Source organism: Epinephelus lanceolatus, chromosome 15 (genome assembly GCF_041903045.1).
Source record: "Epinephelus lanceolatus isolate andai-2023 chromosome 15, ASM4190304v1, whole genome shotgun sequence".
NCBI lineage: Eukaryota > Metazoa > Chordata > Actinopteri > Perciformes > Serranidae > Epinephelus > Epinephelus lanceolatus.
This window is the reverse complement of record NC_135748.1, coordinates 40,141,818-40,163,159: the sequence shown is the minus strand read 5'-3', so window position 1 is coordinate 40,163,159 and position 21,342 is coordinate 40,141,818. Positions and strand designations below refer to the sequence as shown.

At 41.6% G+C, this 21,342-nt stretch overlaps 1 protein-coding gene across 1 annotated transcript; it reads right to left on the bottom strand.

Moving 5' to 3' along the window:
- Positions 1-1,355: 1,355 nt before the first annotated feature.
- On the bottom strand, positions 1,356-5,318 carry foxg1a (forkhead box G1a). The gene has a single exon (XM_033642111.2). It carries the CDS (start codon positions 4,539-4,541, stop codon positions 3,228-3,230), a length of 1,314 nt encoding a protein of 437 aa, XP_033498002.1. The 5' UTR covers positions 4,542-5,318; the 3' UTR covers positions 1,356-3,227.
- Between the last annotated feature and the right edge of the window lie 16,024 nt (positions 5,319-21,342).

Below are 21,342 nucleotides of genomic sequence, written 5' to 3'. Positions count from 1 at the left end.
CAAAACACCGACAGCAGCTGTCAGAGCCAAACAAACCTTAAAGTCAAAGAAAAGGTGAAAATTCTGCAGGTTTAATGTGTAAAATATTTTCTGTAAAATCAGTCTGAGCGAAGCAAAACCAAACCAGCTGAAACATTTAGCTCCACGTCACAGTCTCATTGACATCATTTATATTCTGCAGACATGAAACCACTGAGAAATATCTCAAGGAGGAGACTTTGTGCAGTTTGAGGTTCATCTGTAAAAACAAATCACACAAGCGGCGCCACAAAAAAATAAAACCCTGAGATGCGGATCATCAGCTGAACAGATATATGAATACAGACAAAAAGCACTGGAGCTAAACCAAAGTGACACCGCGGAGCCAAAACACACCAACGCTCAGATTCTGCTGTTAAATCTGACTTTTGTCTGGAAAAAAATCTGCAAATATAAGAAAGATAATTCAGCTTTTTGTTTGAGCAGGAAATATTAAATTAAATTAGGTTTAAGATAAAAAGAGAAAACTACACCAGCTGCACCGAAGGAGACAAGAAGACTCGTAAAATCTCTATAATGTGACGAAGTGAGGGAACAAAACACCTTAAAATCTGAATTTTGTTTGAGAAAATCTGCAAAAAATCAAGAATAAATTTCAGCTTTTTGCAGCAGGGTCTCAGAATGATCTGTAAATAACGAGCCACACACACACACACACACACACACACACACACACGCAAACACGACAAGCCGGAGCTGACACAAACACACACCACAGGACAAAGAAAACGCTCACACTCAGAATCAGAATCAGTTTCTGCAGGAAATCAGGAAAAATCTGCGAGTTTGAATTTAAATTTCCGCCTTTTGGACACAATCTGAGCTTTGAGATGCAGAAAGAGGACAAATGCACCAAAACATTCAAACCACAGCAGCGTTTGGATGAATTCATCTGATGCTGAAACAACACGTGATGATATTCTGGGTGATTTCTGCACCAAAACACGCACTGAGCCCCGCAGTGAGCCGCAGCCTGCAGCGCCTCAGATTTCACTGCTCAAAAGAATAAAATGTCTCACAGTCAGTCAGGCTCCAGCAGCCTGAGCGCGACCTCTGGTTGCATCATTTGACACAGTTTTTCCACCCAGACGCGCGTAAATCTTTATGCGTAAAAGCTTTACGCACACTGCTGCTGCGCATTTTTTTTCCACTGTGTGCGTAAACAACAATAACAAGCAACCCCCCCCCCCCCAAAAAAAAAAAAAAACATAAACACAAGACACTCACATGCGCGAGAGGGAACATTTCAGGAGAATGTGTTGCTGTTTGAATCATGGTCAAGGCCTCCAAAAACCATCTCTGGTGAATTTTTTGCGCTCCATTCAAATAAGTTCCACCTGGGAAGCTGCGCAGTGCAGAGCCGCGTTAACAAAACTCCAAATTTAAGATTAAATCCAGAAAAAGAGGCAGATTTACTCTGAAATTTAAAGATAATGATTTAAGAAGAGGAATTAAATGTTGCGTTTAAGTACCTGGTGATAAAATCAGTGACAACACGGACGGCAGGAGCAAAAAAGACAAAAGGATTTGCGTTAGTTATGAATGTAACCTATTCTTTTATTTTTATTTTTTTTATGATTAAAACATTTTTTTCTTTTTTTAACTTCTGTAAGCGACAAACACGGGAATAAGAATAAGACCACAATAGTATCACAACCATGAAAAATTGTTTTTAGAGACGACAATTAAAGGACAATCATTCCAAGTAGTATTAGATAATGAGGCATTTTTTCTTCTGTCAAACAAACGGGTCTTTACATTGTTCTTCCTTTTTAGAAAAGAAGCAAAACCCCAAATTCAAATTACAAATAGACATTTTCTCTCTCTTTTACTAATTATACAAAAAAATAAAATTAAAAATAAAAAGAAGGAGGCGTGAAGGCCCGTTTTTACCGGCGATCACGTCTACAGTCAGAGAAAGCACATCACAGTCTGCCACCGCGGAAAATATCCATCTGAGAAACGAGACATTTACGCTCAAAATTCTGCGTTAAAATTTGGATTTTTCTGCAAAAATGAGGAGTTAAATTCACGTGTTATCCAACGCACTTCAACACTGAATCAAAAGCGAGGCGGGTTAAGGCGAGATGCCTCCAACTGCACCAACAGAAAACACGACACCACCAAACTCCATTCAGATTTCCGCTGATTTAAGAAACTAAAAAAAATACTGCCGTAAAAATCTCGTTTAAATGGACATTTTCTGCAGTGCGGGAGGCAACAATTCACCCCTCTATTCACTCACTCACACACTCACTCATTCACTCTCTAATTCCTACTACATTAGGCCTCTGTCAGCTGAATAATGACTAAATTTCCTAAAAACCGATTCTTTGGTCTATAAAAGTACATGAACAGTTTTTAAACTGGGAAATAAAAGAATGGAGGAAAAAAACAGCCTCATGGTTTTAACGGCGGGAGTCGCTTTAAAAAAAAAACACATTTCACTGTATAGAAAAAAAAATTAGTGTTTAAATTTTTGTAAAATAAAAATCATTCTCCGCCGCTTCTTTTCTAACCCGCATGATACCTGATAATACTGCAAACATGCGGGCACAAACCGGCTATTAGAGATATTATTATTATTATTATTTTAACGTTTTTTTAATCTCAAAATTAGACAAAACTATTTTTAAATACACATTCTATAAAAAAGTAATGCCTCCTCCAACAACAACAACAACAACAACAACAACAACAGAAAAAAAATCAGCCTATCATCGTTCTCTCTGTTTTTTTAGCTCAGGTCACATTGCACGTCGCTGACTGACAGTAACTATACAGAGACAAACCCCGGACACTTATAGTAACAGACATTATGTACACAGAAATTAAAACTGCAGGAGAAGATGGAGCAGAAGAAGAAGAAGAGAAGAAGAAGAGATAATAATAATAATAATAATAATAATAATAATATTAAAAAATACCTGGAAACTTCAGGGCTGCTTTCTGTGAGTTTCTCTGCTGCTCTTTTTGTTTTGCAGTTTAAGTCTCTCCTCTTTTTTTCTATAGTAGGTAGTTTATAATAATTTTGTAATTTTTTTTACAATGTAAATGTTCAGTGTAAAATGTTCAACTTACAGTTCCAGTCATTTTCACTCATCAGGAGTGAGTGGAGAGGATGAAGGGATGAAGGGATGGAGGGATGGAGGGTGAGGTAAGGTGGAGGGGTGAGGGTTTTGGGGGTGTTAGTGTATAAGCGGGTTGGAGGTCGACCCCTGGTTTTGATGCGTAAAATAGTCAGACAAACCCCCGGAAAGTCCCGAGGAGAAGGCCGGCAGAGAGCCGGACAGAGCCGGCCTCAGAGAGTCACAGGGCAGCGAGGAGGAGGACGGAGCCTGCGGGGAATTGGAGGCCGAAGCCCGGGCAGCCTGCAAGGAGCCGCCGCTGCCGCCGGACTGCGTGGTCATGGACGGGTGCGGGACGTGGGGGAAAAAGTAACTGGTCTGCCCGGCCAGCAGGTTGACCGAGCACGGGTTCAGGGAGTAAGTGGCCCCGGAGCAAGGCACGGAGAGGCCGCAGGGCACCGCCGAGGCCGCCAGGGCCGCCGCCGTCAGGTGGTGCGTCGCGTAGGGGAGATCCCCGCCGACCAGCCGGTCCATGCTCAGCCCGTTGGAGGACGGGAACGACGAGTGGTTGTTGCCCATGTTCTGGGTGAGCATGGTGCTGTAGGACATGGGGTGACCCGGGTAGCCCGAGGAGGTCCCGTTGTAGCCCAGGGCGCTGCTGGCCCGCGGGTGGTGCAGGGAGAGGAAGGGGGACATGGGCCAGTACAGGGAGCCCGCCCGGTCCATGAAGGTCAGCCCGGAGGTCAGCCGGGCGCCCCGCTTGAAGGCCAGCTTGGCCCGGGACGTGGTGGACCGCCGCCGGAGCTTCCCGGTGGTGCCGCCGATGAAGACGTCGTCGCTGCTGGGGTCCAGCATCCAGTAGTTCCCTTTGCCCGGGTCGTCGTAGTGCCGCGGCACCTTGACGAAGCATTTATTCAAGCTGAGGTTGTGCCGGATGGAGTTCTGCCAGCCCTGCTTGTTCTCCCGGTAGTACGGGAAGTTTTTCATGATGAACTCATAAATGCCGTTGAGGGTGAGCCGCTTCTCCGGGCTCTGCCTGATGGCCATCATTATCAACGCGTTGTAACTAAAAGGAGGTTTTTCGTACTTGCCGCTTTTCTTCTCTCCGTCCTTCCCTCCGGCGCCGCCGTCCCCGTCTTTCCCGTCCTTCTTCTCCTCCGCTTTCTCCTTGTCGTCCGGGCAGCTCTCCTGGCTCGAGGAGTCACTTTTAGGATCCGCTTTGCCGTCCTGCTGCGCGACCGGGAGAGGAGCCTTCTGCTCGGCTTCGTCCGCGCCGCCGGGCCGGTGGTGGTTCTGGTGGTGGTGGTTCTGGTGGTGATGCTGGTTCTGGTGGTTGTTGTTGTCGCTTTGCACGGCCTCGGGCACCAAACTGTTTATACTGAACGACGATTTGGGAATCATTTTCACCTCTTTGCGCTCTCCCATATCCAACATCACCGGGCAATGAGGGGGGAAAATGGCAACGACCAAAAGCGACGAACACAGCTGGGTCTCAATCTGTCCTGTCTCTGCCTGCGAACCAGGACGGGAAGGACGGAAGGGGGGAACGATAGGAAGAAAGAAAGTATAGCCCAACAAACTATTTCATGTTCGGTTTGGGGAGAAAAAAGGAAACACACACACACAACACACATGTACACACACATCGATAGGAGACAGATAGCTGCAATTAATTAGGGAGCCACAGCCACTAAAGCAAGTAAAAAACATTGGTTGGACCTTTCCAGTCCTCAGCCAACCAGGGGAACATTAGTATTAAATATTAAGGCGTCCTCTGCGCTTTCAGCCAATCATGACGCACAGGGAAACACACACATCCACCAATGCCGTGCACGCTGCAAAAAATACCCAACCCTGCCTCTCTTTTATGTCTCATGGAGTCACTAGAAATCTCAATTTGATCAGAATAAACACAAAAATCTGACAGAGTGGATTTTATTTTTTATTGTTTCCGTGTTTTTGTCGTTATTGTTTTGCATTTTCATGTTAAATTTTTTATCTCCACTTCTCATTTTAGCCTCATTTTCAAAACACAAAAACTTGCCTTGTAAAATAAATTCAACTTTATTTGAAAACTGATCATTTTCTGCTTTAATTTTGTGTTTTTCTGATCTTATCCGGACACAAATGAGACTCTGAGAGCGGCTCACACGCCCAAAACGACTCGCCAACACGGACACTTCTTGCAGCGTGGAAAACACACTCACCCCTATCAACACTCCTTCCCCTCACCCCTCCCCTCCCTCCCTCATCCTCTCCCCCACCTAAACTAAAACCGTCGCTGGAAAACACACACCGTGCATGCGTACACCCAAATCCCCGCCGCTCCTCATATTTACACTCCTCCGATTCAAATATTTTCCCCTTCGGCGTCTTCAAAACTGTTTACATCCAGACTCAGAGGGAAAATAAACAGAGGAGAGGGGATCCGGAGGGCACGCGGACACGGTCAGGACACGCGGAGGTGATTTGTGTGTCAGATCGCAGCAGACTGAAACGGCACAGAAAGGCTACGGGCTGTTTTCTCCAAAGCCGATTCTCCGTGCGTAAAATGCGCGTAAAATGTGCGCCGGAGAGGCGTAAACACGGTGTCATGTCAGTCTGCAGCTTCCAGGAAGCTTTGTTGGTTTCCTCCCCGACGGCTTCACGTCGGAGGAGAATTTCAGAAGTGAACCGGAGGCAGAAACACACTCAGTGAATGTTGAATGAATAAAAGAGTGGAGGAGAGGAGAGCTGGAGGCCGCCGGAGGAGACGCGCGGAGATTTATTTCCTTTAACACCAAAATGTGTCTCCAGCCTTTCTGTACCATGACTGATATTTAAGAAAACATCAATTATATTTATAACATCTAAATGATGATGATTATTATATTTCTAACATGATTTATTTCGCTTTTTCTTTCGGAAAACATCTGAACACATTTCATCTTTGACTCTGACGCTTTGGCGATACATTCAAATATTACTACTCGCAGTAAAGCTGCACCACTGCTCCCTCATGCGCTGCTGCTATAATAATAAACACTGAGGTCATATAGTCAGAATTATTTATTATTTTGAGGTTTTTATTAACATGATTTTTATCTATTTATATATCCACACCATTAAAATCTAACATTTAGCGAGGTTCCAGTTGATTTTGGACACAATAGATATTTAAATTTCACTCCTTTTACACCAAAAATATTTTACTGCGTCTCGCTTTTCTGCAATAAAACCAAAGTTTACACACAATAATGTTTAATATTTAATAGAGTAAATAAAATATAAATAATTCAGATAACTAAAGCAGCTGTATTGTTGGTGTCTCGTTGTGTTGGGGCTGAAAAAAACAATATTCCTGCTACACTAATACTATCAGTGCTGCCACTACTTTCTCACTGCTGCATGTTTTTAATGACATACAAGGATATTATAAGGAGTATTAAATGCTACAACAGCTGCTGTTGACAGTATTTGTACATGTTATCTTTACCCCCCGGACTGTGAACATGTGAGCATCAATAAGTAAAACTGATGTTTCTCCTCAAATATAAAATGTTTTTGTCACTGATTTGAAATAAAACACAATATTTTATATTTAGTTTCTGTTATTAGTCCCTGCTACATTGAAACTGCTGCACTCCCCCCTCACTTACTGCTGCCGGGTGATAACATGTGTAGTAATACTGCTTACTGTTACAGTGCTGACAGTGTTACTACAGTACTGTTACTATCAGCCGACTGACATCACTGAGTTACTCTGCAGAGCCTGCTGCGCCAACACAGTCCTGCACGTATGTGACCAAACATGAAACATCACTCATGTTGTTGATTCATAAAAAAAGAAGCAGTGAACTCTACAAAATAAAAGCTTCTCAGAGGAAGATGCAGCAGGTGCAGCTTCAGGTTTTTGAGTCTGTGAGTTCACTGAACTCTTTAAAGGCGGGCTGAGCTTCAGAGAGACTCCACATGAGGACTGAAACAATCCGGACTGTCGCTGATAAACAACAAAAACTCGGGACCGTTTGAGACTCTGATTCTGAGGCAGATTAGAAAAACTCCAACAGAGTTAATTCAACACTCTGGAGATTTTCCTGTGACTCAGTGATTTGAAATCACCTGGAAATGTGCCAACACGGAGAGAAAGACGCAAAGTGTTTCCATCCAGAGAGGCGAAAATGTGACAGAAAAAAAATCCGCCCAGTCAGAAACCAAACATTTCCTCCAGTTTAACAAACTAAACAAAGATTATTTTTTGAGTTTCTGTGGGAAACTTTTCCCCCGGAGGAGCAGCTGAGGCTCGTCTTTTACGCACCGAGACACCGAAGCGTCACTGAGCCGCCTGAGCTCCACAGATGTGGGTTTATTTTCTCTCAGCAGGTCTGAAGGCTGCACATCACACAAATATCATTATAATAATACATGTGGAAATAAGACAGGTGGAGGCGGAGCAACAAGAGAGAATTATTTACATAAAATAATGATTTTGGTTCAGTTTGCAGGAGTTTGACGCGTTGCAGAAACAGAAAATATCACATTTACGCAAAAATACAGTCAAATTACCGGAAACTGTGTTTGTCTGAAGCTTTTTAAGCATTTCTTCCCTTTGGGTTCGTTTCCGTTTTATTGGTTTGTTTCATGCTTTTTATCATCAGGACATTTTCACAGTAAGAAAACATTTAGCTAAAATTTATTAAGGTTCATGTGAGCTCTAATTTTAACTTTTATTTTAGGAAAAAATGGGATAAAACAAGGCACAAACCAGCGAACCGACACCGGATATCAGGACAGAAAAATATTTTGCAAAAATTCAGTTATTATTGGGCTGAATGTTGAATAAAATAGGCTACATTAATAATAATAATAATTAACACAAAAAAAAACACTTTTTTGTTCCCTTTTCCGGAGCTTTCAGTCACATCTCGTGGCCTTCAACGGCGCAGTGTCAACTGAAAGCTCCTCCAAAAAGTTGAGACTATTATCTCCGAATGTAAGAAATAATAATAGTAATAATAATAATTTTTTCTTGCGTAAAAACGCGTCCCGATGCGCATTTTGCGTCCCTAAAGTGAATTTTCTTTGTTGTTGTTTTTTCTTTATGCTTTTATTTTGATGGGGAACTTTTAACTTGCTGTTTGTTTGTCAGCTTCTCTGTGACTCACTGAACTAAACATACTGCTTGTTTGTTTGTTTGTTGTTGTTGTTGTTAGTTTGCTCACAGAAGCTGAGGATGTGAGCGGAGTTTGGACCGTTCACCGGCTCTGCTTATATGTTTTCTGCAGCGCGTGCGTGCGCGCCGAGGACTGCGCAGCATCCAAACAGGACTGAGGAGGAGGAGGAGGAGGAGGAGGAGGAGGAGGAGGAGAAGGAGAAGGAGAAGGAGGAGGAGGAGGGGGAGGAGAAGGAGGAGGAGAGAAAAAAAAACAGCCTCAGAGAGAGAAACCCTGAAACAAACCGGAGCTTTTTTATTTCACCTGCAGGTTGGTGATGAATGTTTCTGTTTCCGGTCTGATTTCATGATCTTAAGATTTGTTTTTCTCCAGACTGAACCTTTAAAACAAAAAGCAGCAGGTGGATCCATCAGAGGAAGGCTGGGTGAAGAGGAGGCTTCTGTTGATGTTGGGAAAAGAAAAATGAAGATATAAAGATGAGCTTTCGCTGCACCTCAGATCAAACTACACTCAGTTCATTTTGCTCAGAATTATAAAACAAGTTTAAACAGCGGTGTGAAGCAGCAGAGGTGGCTGAGAGAGGTCGCCTCCTTTGTTGCCCAGCTACAGACTGACCTGACTCCACTGTGTTTCCTCTGAATTTTAAAACAGACAAACAGCTGGTGTGTCTAATCAAACCAAACTCAGTTCATTTCTTCAGATTTTAACAATACTTTAAAAGCTTGTATGTGCAGTGTGACTCTATAAGAAAGAGCCTGACTGTCCTGCCTCACCCACCAATAACCAACACGGAACTCAAGTCACACCAACCAGACTCCATTCATTTTTCTCTGAATTCTAGAAAACGTACAAAGGCTCAGATTTGCAGCACCCAGTATCAGACAGAGGAAGAGTCTTCCCTCCTTTGTTGGTGAACTACAAACAGTGACATCAGGTGACACCAGACCAGACTGAGGTCACAATGTAAATGCTGAAAAGGACGTCTTTTTGTCTCTTGTGATTGGTCAAGTAACCACTGGGACTTATAATTAAACCAGACTCCATTCATTTTCTTCTGAATTCTACAGCAGGTTAATGCTCAAAAAAGGATGAGAGGTTGAGTTCTGCCTCTTTCGGTGAGCTACTGTACCAACAGTGACGTCAGGTGAAACCAGACCAGACTATAAGGTCATTTTCCTCAGAATTATATAATGTGATATCAATGCTGAAAAGAGCCATTTAAAGCACGGCTCTTTGTCTCTTTTGATTGGTCAACTAACGATTGGGACTTCAAATCAAACCAGACTCAGTTCTGTTTTTTCTGAATTCCACGCCACATTTAAAAGCTCAGTTGCAATGTGACTTTTGCAGACTGTACGAGAGCTGACAGAGGAGGCAAGAGAGTCAAACAAACGTCAACCAGCCCAAACCAGACTCCACTCATGTTCTTCCGAATTTAAGAAAATGTTTAAACGCCCAAAAAAGGGTGAGAAAGGTTGACTCTTGCCATTTTCAGTTGGTCAACAAACAACAAGGAGTTCAAACCAAACCAGACTCCATTCATTTTTCTCTGGATTTAAGAACATGTCAAAATGCCATAAAAATGTAGAGAGCGGTGATTTTGGTCAGTTGATCAATGAGGACTTCAGAACCAAACCAGACTAACTTTTAAAACACATTTAAAGGCTCAGATTTGCAGTGAAGGGCCAAACACAGGTTGACCGTTGCCTCTTTTGTTGGCTAACCACCAACTGTGACATCAAGCCAAAGTAAGCCAGACTCCATTCATCACTTCTGAATTTAAGACAATGGTCAAACGGCCAAAAAAGGATGAGAAAGTTTGACTCTTGCAATTTTTAGTTGGTTAAGTAACAACTACGACCTCAAACTGAACCAAACCAGACTCTATTCATTTTTTTCTGGATTTGAGAACATGTTTAAATGCTCGAAAAGGATGAGAAAGGTTGACTTTTGCTGTGTTTAGTTGGTCAACTAACAACGAGGACTTCAAACAGAACCAAACCAGAAAATGTGTCAATGCTCAAAAAGAATGAGAGAAATTGACATTTTCCTTTTTTTAGTGAATCAACGAACGACTGGAAGTTCAAATCGGCCCAAACCAGACTCCATTTATTTTCTTCTGAATTTTAGAGCATGTTGTGTAGTGGAGGGTATACATAGGTAAACAGGGTATGCACACCTCTTTTTCTGGATGTTAATAGTACACCCACCTATCAGCCAAAGATCCATTGCAATATATTGGAGAGTACACCCACTTCCTCCTTGGCAAGCTACCCATCTACCTAGCAGTACACCCACCTCTTTACCTACCACTACACTGTGTTTAAATGCTCAAAAAGGGTGAGAAAGGTTGACTCTTGCCTTTTTAATGTTGGTCAACTAACAACAAGGAGTTCAAACAGAACCAAACCAGACTCCATTAATTTTTTTCTGACTTGTAGAGCACAGTTTCAGCATTTGATTTCCTCAGAAAAAAGTTATGGCGACAAAGGTCTGCTGACACACAAGTAAAGTAGGAACTAAACTTCCTCCTGAACGTGATTAAAGAGGAGTTTACCTCCACCAGCTGTTTTTATTTTGAGTCTGTCTGATATGAGTCGATGATATTGAAGCCTATAAGCAAACATCATACATGTACGTCCTCCAGCTGTCAGCGAGGCGACACACTTGTTACAGTTTATTTGTAGATTTAAATACTTTATATTTAATAGCCTACAATAACATACTTCAAGCTCAGAGATCTTCATTTAAAGGTAAATTAATTTACAGGTTGTACACAGTGGACTTACTGACTGTTGAAAGTAATAAAAAATGCAATTATCACTGAAAGCTTTTATTCCATGACATATGTGTTTGAACAAGAAGATGATTTTTAAATTCAATCAGAGAGAAGGAAACATGAAGGCGACCTCTGACCTCCATCATAATCAACATCTCAGCTATCGCTCCAGGCAAAGATTTATTCTATTTTCAAGGGTTTTAATGGAACATCTGTTTTAACTTTTCGTTCATTCATCCCGTCAGCTCCACACCAACTGGTGATAATTTTATCTGCCATGTTTAATCAACCCGACGCCTGTTTCAGATCTGATTCTTACGCAGAAAGAAAAAGTGTTTTACAAGGTTTAAAGTTCTGGTCTGTGACAGAGACGTTTGATCCAGATGTGAAACAGACTGTTAGTTTTCACTCCTGCAGAACATCTGCTGTTTTTCTTCTCTCAGCCTGAAACACAGCAGCGTTTAATTCAGCAGAGATGTTAATATCGATCAATGAAGCCGAACGAGGGGCTGATCAGGAAGGTGTTGAAGCTTTAAGGGGTTCTAGAGGTTCTTTAGGGGGTATTTCAGCCCAGTCGCCAGAGGAAAATGTTGCTATTGTTTGTTTCTGAAAACTGGTCATTCAATGTTTCTAACATGACGAACAAACAACAGCAAACCCAGTTGTGATTTAGCAGTCATAGCTGTTTCCAGCGGCCCTTAAGGAACCAAACATGGCTGTTTTTTTTGCAACCCGTCACTGTTTCCAGAAGATAGTGCCACACAAAGCAGTTATTTACAGACATCGCCCTCAAATGTGGGTATCTTGGGCCAAAACATCATCTTTTCCAAACCATAACCAAGTGGTTTTTGTGCCTGAACCTAACCACATGTTAACCATGGATGGATTAATGAATGGGCCTACTTGGCACAGGTCAAGGGGCCCAGAGTGTTAGGGAGGGCCCCTGAGCTTCACTTGCAAACTGTCAAATGTCAAATTAATATGAACTAACCAGGAAGAGACTCAAGATGACCACAGAGACACAGAGAGACCACGAAGAGACGCAAAATGACCTTAATATGACACTAAATCATGTCGAAGAGACCCACGTAGAAACAAAACCACATAAAGATGCTTAATGACAACAAAGAGACGCAAAACATCACAAAGTCTGTCCTATTAAGAGGTGGTGGGGCCCTTTGCATTTCTGTGCCCAGGGGCCCATTGTTTCATAATCCACTTATGGCGTTTACCACAGTGTTGTTAAAATATAAAGTTAATGTATCCGCTACATAACAATGTACAAATGTTACATATCTGTAGACACGGACACTGTCAACATTGTTTCTTGCAGTTGGGTTGCATATTTGCAAGTTCTGGGGGGGGGGGGGGGTATCAAGTGGCCTTTAAGGGGTTTGTTAGGGTGTTCTGGGAGTTCTCAACAGGGTTCTGGGGTTCTTAAGTCAAATCTGATGTTATTAATGGGTTCCTGTGTCTATTAAACTGGTTCCAGCAGCACTTTATTAAGAAAGTGGCAATAGAGCTTGGTAGTTTGTAGCTACTTTCAATGGTTTTAAGGATGTTCTCAAGCTACCTTAGTTCGGGGGTGATGCATTATTCAGGGAATTCCTGTGGTTCCTGTAGCCTGTAGTTTTTAAGGGAGGTGGCAATGGATCTTGATAGTCCATAGTCACTTAAGGATGTTCTGGAGCTACCTGAAAGAGGCAATGTGTTATTAAGGGGGTTCCTGCCATTCTTCAAGGGGTTTCAGGGGGGCATTTAGGTTTTGTGGGGTTCTTAAATAAAATCTAATGTTATTAATGGGTTCCTGAGACTATTAAACTGCTTCCAGCAGCCCTTAAGGGGTACCTTACATTCTTAAGGAGGTGGCAGTGAATCTTGGTTGGTTCGTAGTCACATTCAGGGGTGTTCTAAAGCTGCCTACAGGGGACTATGGGTTCCTCTAAGGGTTTCTAGAGCCCTTTTGTTTTTTGGGGGAGTTCTTAATGGAGTCCCACTGGATCATCACACAGGTCTGTAAGGAGTTCCTAAAAGTTCTCGGAGGGTTCTGGAGGTTCGTGAGTAGTTGTAGCTGCTGTTAACATGAGTTCTTGAGGAGGTTCTACTAACTCTTAAGGAGGGTGTAAGGGGAATCAACAAAGTCTAAGAGGGTCTATTAGGTTATTAAGGAGTTCCTGACATTTTAAGGGGAATGTAATAGCCCCTAAGGGGTTCTTTGGTTTGTGAGATTTGGTTTTTAAGGGGAGTTCTAGAAGTTTACATGGGGTTTGGAAGTTCCTGGGGAGTTCTAGGAGATTTTCAGGGGTATTTACAACCTCCTATGAGGTTCCTAAAGTATTTAGCAGATTGTTAAGGAGTTTCCAGGAGTTATTAAGGAAGTTTCTGGGCTTTTAAGGGGCTTTGTTGGGGTATTTAAGAGACTCACTGGGGTTGCTGCTGCTTTGAAATGTTTCATTTGTTCTTAAGGGAGATCTTAAGGTGTTTGCAGGCTACGGGGATTCGAGGAAGATTATGGGACTCTATGGGAAGGTTTATTAAGGTAACTATAAGCGTTTTTAAGGGGCTTTAGACATCCTCATATTTTAGTGTTTTTTTTAAACTCTTAACAGAAACCAAAACCTTCATCCTGCTTTCACCTGTGACCTTTGACCCCTGCTCTGTCAAGTGTTCCCTTAAACCTGCACGGGATGAAGGAATGAAGGGATCAAAGGATGAAGCGATGAAGGAATGAAGGGATGAAGGCGGTTAATCTGCAGCATGTATTTCCTGTGAGTGTGAATGTTTGAACACACGGACGCTGAGTGATTTCTCAACACACCGGCTGCATGTAAACAGCCGCACTGTTATTATTATTGGCTTTAAGGCTCAGAGGGAAGTTGTGAGCAAATAAATCAGAGGGATCAACAGCAGACACAGAGGAAGAAGAGAGAGGAGGAGGAGGAGGCTGAGAGGAGGGCAGAGGGCGCCTCCCAGCGGCCGAAACAGGAACTTCACCAACATGATTTACATCCAGTTTTTGATCCACTGTTTGCTCTTGTGTGGCTCTTTCTACAGTTTAATTGGATTTAATCTGGGTGGATTAAATTTAAAATAAATACTTAAGAATAAACTTATTGTCTTTTAAGGATCGAGGGAGGGAAACAGAAATTATTTGCCATAAATAACTTTTTGAGAGTACAACAACAGATGAAGATCTGTTTTTATCAAGTTAAAAGATAAATCTGCTTTCAGTTTTGATGTGTTTTATTAAATATAAAGTCAGATAAAATCTTTGTGGGAGTGAATCTGATAAAATCCGTGTTAGAAACAGCTCAAACTGTCAGATCAGACGCGTTAAAGGAGCGAAATCAAACCGCACACAGACACTGAAATTCTTAATTATTAAGTTATTTCCTCTGTTTAAACGGAATATTCATCTCATAGTGACATTTCATCGCACTTCATATATTTGCAGTGTTTTCTTCAGGTGATATGATGTCCTCATGTTATTATTTCAGTATTTATAATCATTTCTGTTGAACGTGACGTAATGTGTCTTTATTATCTACTTATAAACTAAAGTTTATTAAAACTTAAATGATTAGAAACAAAAAAACTGTCCGATAAAAATAAGATAAGAGAACGGTGAGTGTGTCGATGTGTTTGATGTGTCGATCAGTGCTGCAGCTGTTCCTAAACTGGACCGAAAGACTCACATTAAATTCACGGTTCTGGTGGATTTCTCTGTAAATAGTTTCCTGTGATATAATTCTACATAATCTGAGAACAAAATTCTTCGTTTAGTTTTCATTTAACTTTTTTTTGTTGCTTTAAATCACATTAAAATAAATCAATGATAAACTGAGATTTTATTTTTTGAAGATTTCATTTATAAAGCATTTTCGTTTTTTTTTGTTTTTTTTTAAAAAAAAAAAACAAAAACCATTTCACTTTTATATTCTGCCCCGGACAGAAAGCTGCAGAGCTTCATCACGGATGAATCAAATAAATAATGTGCAGTATGAAGCTTCAGTCTCGTCTCACTGTAAAAAATAAAAGTGTGATGATGTCCTTTTGTTCTTTTGGATAAGCCCAGACACGATGTGTCCGGAGCTGTGTGGACACACTGAACTGGTTAAACTGTGTTTTTTCTCCTGCAGCAGCTTCAGAAATCAGACAGGTCTGTCTCTGAGCTCCTGCTGCTTCTTTTCTTTCTGCCGCCGTGAGCTGAATGTTGAAGCGCGAATCAGACGGAGGCCTGGAGGGACAAATATGTGTCCAACACCACAGACAGAGCCCGGGGACAGAGAGACTGATGGTTCTTCCGTTTATTTATGTACTGGAGCTGACACACAAGAATCAAAACTGATTCATAAAGCAACATTTAATACTTAAAACCCTTAAAATAAACCTTTAGTTTACACTTAAATTTGTAATAAGGGACATTGATGTACCTTTAACACAGTCAGATGTTATCCAACGGAAATTTAAGACTTACTTTTCGTTTGCAATAAAGGATATTAATGCACCTTATAAAGGGTCTGATTTAGTTAAGGGGAAATTTAAGACTTGACAAATGTTGACAAATGTTGATTTGTAGTAAAGGATATTAATGTAACTTAAACACAACGATTATTTAAGGGAAATTTAAGAATTAATTTTCATTTGTAATAAAGAACATTAATGCACCTGAAACACAGTCGGGTGTTATTTAAGGGACACTTAAGACTTAATTAGACTATGATATGTAATAGGCCTAAATGACATTGTTGTACCTTAGACGTCGGTTATTTAAGGGGAAGTTAAGTCTTTCAATGCACCTTAAACACAATCAGATGTTATTCAAGGGAAATTTAAGACTTAATTTTTATTTGTAATAAAGCCTTTAACACAGTAAGAGGTTATTTAAGGGGAATTTAACGTTTATTACACTTAACACATATTTTCAATTGTAATAAAGGACACTGATGCACCTCTTAGACAAAGTCAGAGTACATTTAAGGGAAATTAAAAACTTGATATAAAGGACATTAATGCATCGTAAACACAGAGGTTATTTAAGGAAAATTTAAGACTTATTTTGTGTCTTATTAAAGATCAGAACGGACTCACTCACCGCCTCGAAGTTTCTGAGTGAACTCACATTACTTTGAAGGAGATATCAAAGGTTTATTAAAAGGCTTTTAATATGTAAAATAAACTTGTGTTGCTTTCTGGTGTAACTGATGCTTATTAACCCTATTTCGGTATTTTTTATTTCACTTTTGTGTGTCTGAATCCTATCTTCCCTCCTTTATTTCTTCAGAATGAAAACACGTCCACTTTACAGCCCTGTGTTCTGGAAAGCGACTTTTATTTTTTTAAAGATCATTTTAAACGAAAAAACACAATATTAATAATATACATAATATTAAAGGGCTAAACATCAGCTGGCTTGACTCAGATCATTTTTCTCAGATACATTTGGGATCTTTAACACGTTTGTGTCTCAATATTCACATTAAAATGTTCAGTATATTAATTTGTACTCCTGTTGTTGTGACGAGTTTCTGTTGCGAATATTAAGTGTTTATTTAAGTGTGTTTGATGAGTTAAAGTGACGTATTTTACTTTAAAAGCACCAAACACTGATGCTGAGGTTGTGAAATTGATTTTACATCTGTAAAATTTATCCGCGAATCTGAATATGAACCTAACTAACAATCAGCTCCAGCGGTGAACACATGAATCCATGGCTGGGATTATTAAATAAGGAGCAGAAGATGAGGGTGAATCCTCGGAGAGAGGAGCACAACTTCCTGCTGCCCTGCCTGCAGCACAAAAACAAGCAGGAAAATCATTAGCTGTGTTGGCGCCGCAGGGTTAATGGTTCAATCAATGTCAAGCGCTGAAAATAAACTTGTGAACCGGACAATCTGCCGGCTGGAGCCCGAACACTCAACCCGAGAGCTCCGGGAGGAGAGCCGGCTCATTACTGCACCGACAGCGACACCGTGAGGCCGGCAGCGGGAACTACACTCCGGGACCCCACACACACACACACACACACACACACACACACACACACACACACACACACACACACACACACACACACACACAGGTCAGTCACTGCGAGAACACTCCCCAGTAAAAGTTTGAAGTATTAAACTATTATATATGACGTCATCAGATGATTCTGACTCATGGAAATGCAGCAGGACTCTACTGCTGTAGTTGTTGAGGTGGAGCTCATTTATTGATTATTCTCATTATGGATTAATCTGCTGATTATTTTCTCCATTAAATCAACTGATTTGTAGAAGAAGGAAAAAAGTGAGAACTGTTTGTCACAGTGACTCAGAGCCTCACAATGTTTGTTTAACCTCAACAGGTTTATTACCACGTTACACTTATTAATATTTTTCAGAGGAAAGGTTTGTGAAGCGGACATGTTTTACAGGGGTTTAAAGTACAGTACAGGCCAAAAGTTTGGACACACCTTCTCATTCAATGCGTTTTCTTTATTTTCATGACTATTTACATTGTAGATTCTCACTGAAGGCATCAAAACTATGAATGAACACATGTGGAGTTATGTACTTAACAAAAAAAGGTGAAATAACTGAAAACATGTTTTATATTCTAGTTTCTTCAAAATAGCCACCCTTTGCTCTGATTACTGCTTTGCACACTCTTGGCATTCTCTCCATGAGCTTCAAGAGGTAGTCACCTGAAATGGTTTTCCAACAGTCTTGAAGGAGTTCCCAGAGGTGTTTAGCACTTGTTGGCCCCTTTGCCTTCACTCTGCGGTCCAGCTCACCCCAAACCATCTCGATTGGGTTCAGGTCCGGTGACTGTGGAGGCCAGGTCATCTGCCGCAGCACTCCATCACTCTCCTTCTTGGTCAAATAGCCCTTACACAGCCTGGAGGTGTGTTTGGGGTCATTGTCCTGTTGAAAAATAAATGATCGTCCAACTAAACGCAAACCGGATGGGATGGCATGTCGCTGCAGGATGCTGTGGTAGCCATGCTGGTTCAGTGTGCCTTCAATTTTGAATAAATCCCCAACAGTGTCACCAGCAAAACACCCCCACACCATCACACCTCCTCCTCCATGCTTCACAGTGGGAACCAGGCATGTGGAATCCATCCGTTCACCTTTTCTGCGTCTCACAAAGACACGGCGGTTGGAACCAAAGATCTCAAATTTGGACTCATCAGACCAAAGCACAGATTTCCACTGGTCTAATGTCCATTCCTTGTGTTTCTTGGCCCAAACAAATCTCTTCTGCTTGTTGCCTCTCCTTAGCAGTGGTTTCCTAGCAGCTATTTGACCATGAAGGCCTGATTGGCGCAGTCTCCTCTTAACAGTTGTTCTAGAGATGGGTCTGCTGCTAGAACTCTGTGTGGCATTCATCTGGTCTCTGATCTGAGCTGCTGTTAACTTGCCATTTCTGAGGCTGGTGACTCGGATGAACTTATCCTCAGAAGCAGAGGTGACTCTTGGTCTTCCTTTCCTGGGTCGGTCCTCATGTGTGCCAGTTTCGTTGTAGCGCTTGATGGTTTTTGCGACTCCACTTGGGGACACATTTAAAGTTTTTGCAATTTTCCGGACTGACTGACCTTCATTTCTTAAAGTAATGATGGCCACTCGTTTTTCTTTAGTTAGCTGATTGGTTCTTGCCATAATATGAATTTTAACAGTTGTCCAATAGGGCTGTCGGCTGTGTATTAACCTGACTTCTGCACAACACAACTGATGGTCCCAACCCCATTGATAAAGCAAGAAATTCCACTAATTAACCCTGATAAGGCACACCTGTGAAGTGGAAACCATTTCAGGTGACTACCTCTTGAAGCTCATGGAGAGAATGCCAAGAGTGTGCAAAGCAGTAATCAGAGCAAAGGGTGGCTATTTTGAAGAAACTAGAATATAAAACATGTTTTCAGTTATTTCACCTTTTTTTGTTAAGTACATAACTCCACGTGTTCATTCATAGTTTTGATGCCTTCAGTGAGAATCTACAATGTAAATAGTCATGAAAATAAAGAAAACGCATTGAATGAGAAGGTGTGTCCAAACTTTTGGCCTGTACTGTATGTTCTAAAGCTACCCAAAGGGGACATGGGCTGTTAAGAGGGTTCCTTTGGTTCCTCTAAGGGTTTCAGGGTTTCTGTACATTCTTAAGCACATGGCGATGAATTATGGTTGTTTCAGTTCCAGGGATTATGAGGATGTTCTGAAGCTACCTTAAGAGGACTGTGGGTTATTTACAGGGTTCCTGTGGTTCTTCTAAGGGTCTCGGGGTTCCTTTTGGGTTTTAAGGGATCTATAAGTCAAATCTAATGTTATTTAATGGGTTATTTTGGCTATTTAACTGCTTCCAGCAGCCCGTAAGCATTTCCTTACATTCTTAAGGAGGTGGCAGTGGATCTTGGTTGGTTCGAAGTCACTTCCAAGGTTTAAAAGGATGTTCTAATGTTATCTTAAGGGGACTATGGGTTATTTACAGGATTCCTGTGGTTCTTCTCAGGGTTTCAAGAGCCCTTTTGGGTTTTGAGGGGTTCTTAAGTCAAATCTAAGGTTATTAATAGGTTGTTGTGGCTGTTAAACTGTTTTCAGCAGCCCTCAAGGGTTTCCTTAAGTTCTTAAGGAGGTGGCAGTGGATCTAGGTTAGTTAAGTTCCAGGGATTTTGAGGATTTACCACAGCTACCTTACGGGAACTGTGGATCATTTACAGGGTTCCTGTGGTTCTTCTAAGGGTTTTAGGGGGGCATTTTGTTTTCTGGCATGTTCTTAAGGACGTTCCAGTCTGTCTTTACACAGGGTTGTGAGGAGATCCTATAAGTTCTCATAGGGTTTCAGGGGGTTTACGAGCGGCTTCCTTGAGTTCTTGAGGAGGTTGCACTGGCTCTTAAGAAGAGGTGTCAAAGTTTAAGAGGGTCTATCAGGTTATTAAGGGGTTCCTGTGGTTTTAAATGGGCTGTAGCCCCTATAGGTTTCTTAGGTTTGTAAAGGGGGTTCTAGAAGATCACATGGCGTTCTTGGGGAGTTCTGGGAGATTTTCAGGGGCATTCACAAGTTCCTATGGGGTTCCTAAAGGATTCTGCAGATTGTTAAGGAGTTTCCAGGAGTTATTAAGGGAGTTTCAGGGTCTTTTTAAGGGGCTTTGTTGGGTTATTGAGGGGACTCACTGGGGCTCCAGCTGCTTCGAAGGGTTTTTCTGGAGGGTTTTAAGGGACTTTATTTGTTCTTAAGGGAGATCTTAAGGTGTTTGCAGGGTACTTAAGAGGCTACAGGGATTTGAGGAAAAATATAGGACTTTTTAAGGTATACTTAAGTAGCAATACAGATTTTAATTGGGATTTAGGCATCCTCATATTTTAATGTTTGTTTTTTTAAACTCTGAACAGAAACCAAAACCTTCATCCTGCTTTCACCTGTGACCTTTGACCCCTGCTCTGTCAAGTGATTCCTTAAACCTGCACAAGGAATGAAGGGATAAAGGAGATGACTTCAGACATTAAATTAGTCTCACATTAATTTTGTAAGAAGAAGTGCTGGTGGAGAATCCCCTACACCCCCCGACAAAGGTCCTGACTGAAACGGCAGCTAGCAGTGTCAGTGGGAAATTAAGGAGGACAAGAACTAAAGTTAAGGCAGCAAAAGTCCAGGTGGGGCAGGTGGGAGGGGTGGTGGATGGGTCCGACAACCACAGACTTTTACCCAGAAGGTCTGTCTGTGTCCTGAAAGATTATAAAGCCAACCCCTGTTCTTTTTTCCTAAACCCAACTGTGTTTGTTGTTGAAGGAAAAAATATGTCAATTCGAAGTGTTGTACCAATGTAGTGTGTTCATGTTGAAAGAGACTGTATGCAAACTGTGCATTTCCTGTGAAAACGGAAGTATGTTTTGGAAGAAGACAATGCATGTAACAGGCTGAAGTTGACATGGTGTCCCAGAACGTCAACAACCAACACACCCAGGGTACCTTGGATGTCATATGTGGACGTGGAAAGTCCATGACCAAACGTGGACATGTGACGAGGTCACAGTGAGGATGTGTTGGTCATTTTGGAAAAGTGGCCAGCAACTCAGTGTTCTGCTGAGTAAATTACTGTTTTTGTGGGTTTGGTGGCTTTGATATAACAGCTTCAATTCCCTGATGAAAAGACAATGAAAATATTCAAAATATAGCGTACACTTAGGCTTCTGTCAGCCCTAGAGTCGTCTCCTTTGGTCTGAATCAGGGACTCATGTTGTTCCAAAGTTGTATAATTGCCTAGAGTTGGTTCGTGTTCTCACGGCAGCATTTACAAGAGGACCAGATCAAATGCCTT